Source organism: Triticum aestivum, chromosome 2D (genome assembly GCF_018294505.1).
Source record: "Triticum aestivum cultivar Chinese Spring chromosome 2D, IWGSC CS RefSeq v2.1, whole genome shotgun sequence".
NCBI classification, from domain to species: domain Eukaryota; kingdom Viridiplantae; phylum Streptophyta; class Magnoliopsida; order Poales; family Poaceae; genus Triticum; species Triticum aestivum.
Window position 1 is genome coordinate 472,690,740 of NC_057799.1, and position 6,808 is coordinate 472,697,547.

The window sequence follows — 6,808 nt, forward strand, 5'->3', positions numbered from 1 at the left end:
CAGGTGCCAAGAGGCAAACAATCCCCTGTTCCGAAATAGCTACAACCCTCTATCTATTTTTCTAACTATGCAAACATGCCACATAAGCAAACCATGCATTAAAGTAATAAGCAATTTTTCGCATTACTCTATGCATGTAGCGCAATATCATCAATTCATGCATGTTAGTCATAAGTTACTTTTGCCGCAAAAAGAAAAGTCACAAGTTACTTTGTTCATTAGATTTTGTATCTTTATGGACACTATTTGTGTTGGGCGCTTGAAACATACTCATGTAGTTCATCATTCTCTTTTTGTCAGAAACAACGTTCTTTTAACCGTAAATAAAAAATCCTTCTTTTTAGACCTTTCATATGTTTTATTGTTTTTTAAGCTTATATTTGCTTTCCATCAGATTTAGTTGTTTTAGCAACTATTTATTACAAGGTTTCCGCGGCAACACATGAGACATCATCTAGTTTCAATAGTTATGACTACCAATTTCCACGGTTGAGGGGTAAACTCTAGACCATAATAATATCCACTTAATTTAAATAATTGTTGAGCTATTTAAATCTAACTTTAAATCTTTTGAATTTGATAGTAAGTTTTGAGGTTGCAAACATTTTGGTACCCAAAAGTACCAAAAATTCGTAAAATTTTTGAACCATGCTAGCCATTGAACTGCATTCAGTGATGGTGGTGTGGTGAGCGCTCACCAACAACTTATGCTAATCAAGGTAAACAACTAAGTGATAACAAGATATGTAACATGCAACACTATGACTATCATAAAGTAAAGTGCATAAGTAAAGGCTCGGGTAAGAGATAACCGAGGCACGCGGAGACGACTATATATCTCGAAGTTCACACCCTTGCGAATGCTAATCTCCGTTTAGAGCGGTGTGGAGGACAATGCGCCCCGAGAAGCCACTAGGGCCACCGTAGTCTCCTCACGCCCTCACACAATGCAAGATGTCGTAATTCCACTAAGGAACCTGTTAGGGATATAACCCCGCGATATGACCCACCCGTTTAGGGCCGAGACATTCTCTCGCGACTTGACAGAGGTATGGTTTGATAATTGGCTGAGGCGACCACGAGTTCAAGGCTCAGGAGATGAGTCGCCGGATGGGCCGACTCGTGGCCCAAAAGTGCAAGCCGCCAATTATCTGCTGTGACGTCAAAGGAAACTTCTTACTTGAGAAACAAGACAAATAGGAAACATACTAGAGCACGGATCATAGTACGACCCGGACTCTGTTGTCAGCCCAGGGCCTCCACCTGTATATAAAAGGGGAGCCCCTGAGGTAGAAAGGCTAAGTTACACAATCTCGAGTACAAGGTAGCCAGGTCGCACCCTTGTAATCGAGATCATCATCATCAATAGCAAAGCAGGAGTAGGCTTTTTCCTCCACCGTGAGGGGCCGAACCTGGGTAAACCTTGTCTCTCGATTCCGATCAACCCCGTTCAAATTACTACTTAGCGGCGATGGCCTCACGACTAAGTCCTTTCACGAGGACATCTGCTGTGACAAAATCACGACAGTTGGCGCCCACCGTTAGGTTATCGCTTGGTGGTGCTGAGTTCTTGGAGGGAGCTCTCACAGGGATCGAGGGCTATGCGATCAGCCGCATGACCAAGAGTCGCCGCGGCAAGCTCTACATCGACGATTCAGGCTGGGGTCCCGAGGCCGGCTCGATCGAGTACGGGTACCGGGTCCCCTTCGGCAAGATCCACGTATTCATCGGCAAAATTGGCGAGTCGGCACCCGTGCCGGACATCTGCACCGACATCGTCGAACCGGCTCGGCGCGCGCAACCCGCCCGAACTCAACCCGGTCGGAACCATGTCTTTGTTGGGTTCACCCAGGGGGTCGATCTCGCAGATAACTCCGCATCCAGCGGCGACACCCTGGTCTATTCTGATGGTGAATCATCGGTTGGAGACATTGAGTCGATCCTTCCACTGTACGACGAACGACTTTGGGCTGCTCGGGTCGATCACGAGCCGCCCCGCTGGTCCGCCGTCTACATGGCGGGTACTGCTCCGACCCTTAATTCCACCGCAGCAGGAGCCGTGGATGGGACTGGCACTTCAATTACTGATCCGACTGCATCTGGCCCGGTCAAACCCCCGGCTCAAGTCCCCCCATTCTGGAGTAAGATAGCCTTTCCGTAAACTTTCCCCTAAACCTAGCACCAAAAGTACTCCCTCTCCCGTGTGAAGTTTCACGTGCGCTTTTGAATATGAATTTTATATCAAGCTTTACAAATTGTGGTTTTGAAAATCGATTTGTCTAATTCACATCTAGATGTTTTTTAAGGATGTAACATCTAAGCTCCCTCAAATATATAATGCAGCAACAAGAAACAAAATAAAAAGGACAAAAAAAATAGATCACAAACAAAATGGACATCAGTTTTGTTGTGTTGATAGAATATTTTTTACCCGGCATTTTTTTAGTTTGTTGTGTTGATAGAAGTCATTGTATATGAATCCGTCAAGCCGTCCGCTCTCCGTGGACCGTTCGGATGGTCAGATCGTATTCTAGGCGGTGCACGCTGCACGCGTTCCCTAGCCCTCGCCCTCCCGTCCATAAATACTGGCCGACCCCTCTCTTTTCTTCCCTATTTTTTCGCCCCGAAAGCCTTCGCCTCCAGATTTATTTTGCTCGACGTCACTTCGTGCAGTGGTCGCTGCCAGAAGTCCAGCATGGACCATGGACCAATGCTTGCAGGTCGCTTGGTTCGCCGGCACGGACGCGATCGCCAGGCGGTCCAATTTCATCTTCTCGCCCCTTTCCGTACGGACCGGGCTCGCGCTGCTCGCCACCGGCACCAACGGCGAGACGCTGAGCCAGCTGCTGGCCTTCCTGGGCTCCCAGGACCTCCACCTCCTCAACGCGGCCAGTGCCAGCCTCGTCGCCGAGATGCGCGCGTGGTCGCAGCTCACCTTCGCCGCCGGCATCGTCGCGGACAAATCGTTCTCGCTGAGGCAGGAGTCGTGTCCGCCGCCACCTCCGCCCACAGGGCCTCCGTGAGATCCGTGGACTTTCAGAAGCAGGTAGTTTCATAGTGGCATTTGCAGCACTAACGATAATGATAAGTACAAGTAAATTTGACTGAAAATCAATCTGCAAGTAAACATGAACGAAAAATCTAACGATAAGTACGGCATGATAAGGCAAGCACGTGACTAAGAAACTAATTTTGCATTGCATGGATCAGCCGGCGGCAGCGGCGGCTGAGGTGAACGCTCTCATCGCAGAGACCACGCGGGGCCGGATACGCGACCTCGTCTCCCCGGACTCGTTTAAAGGCGACCCCAAGATCGTGCTCGCCAACGCCATGCACTTCAAGGCCACCTGGGCCCGGAGGTTCGACCCGTCGGACACCGTCCGCCGCGACTTCCACCGCCTCGACGGCACGTCCGTGCGGGTGCCGTTCCTCTCCGACCCCGGGATGCAGTACGCCACCCGCTTCGACGACCTCAGCTTCAAGGTCCTTCAGTGCTTCTACAAGATGGCGGGGCGCGACGGCAGGCTCGACTCCAAGGCGCCGCTCTTCTCCATGCTCATATTCCTCCCGCACCGGCGCGACGGGCTCCGCGACCTCCTGCGGCTGGCGGTCACCGAGCCGGACTTCGTCATGCGCTGCGCTCCCCGGCGCGAGCAGCTGGTCTCCCCGTGCCTGCTCCCAAGTTCAAGTTCTCCTTCCGGTTCGACGCCACGGACGCGCTGCGCGGCCTCGGGCTCGCCGCGCCGTTCGACCCGCTGGCCGCCGACCTGTCGGGGGCGGTGTCGAACATGCCCCCGGAAGGGCTCTACGTGTCGGCCGTCGAGCAGATGTGCGCCGTGGAGGTGGACGAGGAAGGCACGACGGCAGTAGTAGCGTTTTACTCGCATACGAGCCCGACCTATAGCCCGTTTGAGCGCCCGCCGCCGCCGCCCATGAGCTTCATGGCGGACCACCCGTTCTTGTTCGCCATCGTCTGAGTATGGCAAGGGCGAGGTTTTGTTCCTCGGCCACGTCGTGGACCCTTCAACTTGAACAGTCGATGGACGGTTTCGATTTACTCGAGAGCAAAGTAGGGCTGTCCGATGGATCATGGATGAGGGCCGAGTGAATTGCAAAAAACATCGACATTAAAAGCTAAGATTACGGAAACCGCAATTCTACGGATTTGTGCCAAAAACCACTAATTCTAAGCTTAATTTTTTACAAAAAACACTAGTCGGCAGCTTAGGCCGTTTTGAGCATGATTATGACAGGTGGGTCCCGCTAGACAGGGTGATGTGGCAAAAAAGAAAAAACAATTACATCCTGATATAATTTTGTTTTGCAAAAAGACCCCTGAAAAAAAGCAATCGGGTCCTCCACGCCGGATCACGCCGCTGCAGAAGTCCATGGGCAGGGGCGCCGCCGTTCGCGAGGTTGAACTCGGCCAGCCAGCGCACGGGGGAGGGGGGGGGTGCTGCTCGGCCGGCGCAGGGGAGCCGCCTCTGCTCTGGCCAGCACAGGGAGACGCAGTGGAGCTGCGGCTCGGACGGCGCAGGAAGTTGCTGCTGCTTGGCCGGCGCAGGGAGTTGCCTCTGCTTGGCCGGCGCATGGGGAGGCGTAGTGGAGCTACCGCTCGTGGCCCGGCGGCCTCGACCTGCACGCCGGCGCGCTCGATCTCCACCAGCTCGGACGTCAGTCAACGGCGACGACGGTTGGCGGCGGCGCGGCTTGCGAGGCCCGGAGGAAGCGGGTATGCGGCGGCGCGACGGATTACGTCCGATTCCGGCTGGCGGCGGAGCTTCGCATGGTCCAACGGCAATGGCGGAGCTCTACTCGTGGCTCATGGTACTCTCCTGTGAGATTTTGAGCGATCCGACCTTATCCTCTTCCTTTTCTTTTTCTTTTTAAAGATAGGATGACCTTATCCTCTTTTACATTTTTACAATTTAGTCTATGCTATTTTGTCTATTTGCGAACCGTTATTTCGTGCTACATCACCCTGTCCAGCGGGTCCCATCTGTCATAAACGAGCTTAAATTGGGCCAATTGGACGACTAGTGTTTTTTGCAAAAAAATTAGGCTTAGAATTAGTGGTTTTTGGCACAAATCCGTAGAATTGTGGTTTCTGCAACTCTAGCCTTCAATGTCGATGTTTTTTGCAATTCACTCGTGAGGGCCCGTCGTCTCTGTTTCATTCCTCTGTTCTTTTGCGACGAACATTAGTTTGGTTGCATTAAGCGACGTTCAGAAAACACTTGTTTTATTGATTTATTTACTGTTTTCTAGATTGCTATTTTTGACGTATCATATGATCTAGTTTGTAATTCGGCGGTCATTTCGTATTCTGTTCGCAAATCTGTGTCTATGTCTCTGCATTTACACACCTTTGGGAGCACTTTATCTTGAAGAGAAACTGATCCAAAAACCCTTAACAAAGTTGGAAACCCTGCATAATTGTTCACGCTGATAGTAAGGATTTGAACGTCTTGCCAAGCGAGTAGTCATAGGGAAAAGGTGAGCAGTTATGCAGGTAACATTTCACCTCTGATTAAATCCTGAATACCCATATAACTGAACATAGGCTACAGAGCAAAAACTAACAAGAGATATCCATGGGAGAGAACATGAACAGAGATACCAAGTTTGATCACTTCTTCTCCCCTTTCTTATCATCCTTCTTCTCTTCTTTCGCCGGCCCAACGGATAGGATATCGATCCTCCCAAACTTCCGCAGCTTCTTCGCGATCACGACGCTGTCCATATCACCTATCACCGTCATCTTCTGATCCTTGTGGTCCGCGGCTATGGAATCGATGCCTGCTTCAGATCATAGTCAAGTCAGGAGACTGACACCACCTTGGGCACTAATACTTCACCAGGATAGCAAGCGAGAAGCGAAACAGATGAAGAAACAAGCTGAAAAGAAAAAGGAACACCAACGCAAAGTTCAAGTTAGTACTTCACCATAGATGTCTGCAACCGTTTCCATGGCTTTCTGCTTCACCCTCTCGTCGCTCATAGAAGAGACCTTCACGACCACCTTCTGCTGCCATGCAAAGAACCCATCAATTATTAGAGAGAGCGTCCAAGAGATCGTCCATGGCGACGGAGATTTGATCAGCACGCAAGAAATTCACCGGAGCCATACCTGCGGCGCCATCCGGAGGGGAGACGGAGATGGGGTGGAGGCAGAGGGGAAGGGAATGCTGCTTGCGGTTCTGAGTGTGCAGGCTGCAGAATGAGCCAAGCTGGGAGACACGGCCCAAATTTGTACAGCGTCGCGGGGTACGGGCTTTCTTCTTTTTGTTCTTCTGTTGCCCCTTCTCTGGACCGTGATCTATCAAAATACAGAGTGATCAGCTAACAAAGTAGTACTCCGTAGAACATTTTGTTGGTCGCTGCATGCGGATGGGACAGAAAGGAGAATGCCGGCACCAACCACAACCTATCAAGTCTGATTTCTGTTGTTCATCAGATGCATCTTGTCAAAAGACTGCCGGGTGGCTCAGCAGTTGTGTACCTGCCATCATGCAGCTGTCTAGTGCCTAGTTCCTGTATCCTCTGCGACTTGTTTTCCGTCTACGACTTGCAACATGGAATCTAGTTAGTTCCTACGCATAAAAGTCGGTGGAGATTTAGGTAAATTTGGTTCAACGTCCCTCTCCGCGGAGAGAGAGTGTGTGTGAAGGATAGTTTGGTGAGCCACAACCGTTGAACGTGTCATGTGCGCCGTGGAGGACAGCGTATGTCCAGTTCTCTACTTCTCTCTTGTACGGAGTACTAGCTTGAGGTGTCATCGTCCATGATGCAACCAACGATGTATAGA

The 6,808-nt window shown here is 50.9% G+C and overlaps 2 protein-coding genes across 5 annotated transcripts; one reads left to right on the forward strand and one right to left on the reverse strand.

Annotated features, from left to right (window-relative positions):
• The first annotated feature begins 1,471 nt into the window (after positions 1 to 1,471).
• LOC123049603 (uncharacterized) lies at positions 1,472 to 4,296 on the forward strand. The gene is made up of 4 exons (XM_044472499.1): positions 1,472 to 2,141; positions 2,721 to 3,046; positions 3,211 to 3,609; positions 3,690 to 4,296. The coding sequence occupies exons 1-4, from the start codon at positions 1,472 to 1,474 to the stop codon at positions 3,975 to 3,977; spliced, it is 1,683 nt and encodes a 560-aa protein (XP_044328434.1). The 3' UTR covers positions 3,978 to 4,296.
• Positions 4,297 to 5,410: 1,114 nt separating this feature from the next.
• LOC123049604 (heavy metal-associated isoprenylated plant protein 39) lies at positions 5,411 to 6,525 on the reverse strand. Of its 4 annotated transcripts, none has more exons than XM_044472500.1 (3): positions 6,131 to 6,525; positions 5,947 to 6,028; positions 5,411 to 5,802 (listed from the first exon to the last, which is right to left on the reverse strand). In XM_044472500.1, the coding sequence occupies exons 1-3, from the start codon at positions 6,140 to 6,142 to the stop codon at positions 5,630 to 5,632; spliced, it is 267 nt and encodes an 88-aa protein (XP_044328435.1). In that variant the 5' UTR covers positions 6,143 to 6,525; the 3' UTR covers positions 5,411 to 5,629. The 4 variants fall into 4 exon arrangements, with proteins under 4 accessions (XP_044328435.1, XP_044328438.1, XP_044328436.1 ...); XM_044472503.1 differs by having other exon boundaries at positions 5,947 to 6,025; positions 6,131 to 6,522; XM_044472501.1 differs by having other exon boundaries at positions 5,411 to 5,799; positions 6,131 to 6,501.
• Between the last annotated feature and the right edge of the window lie 283 nt (positions 6,526 to 6,808).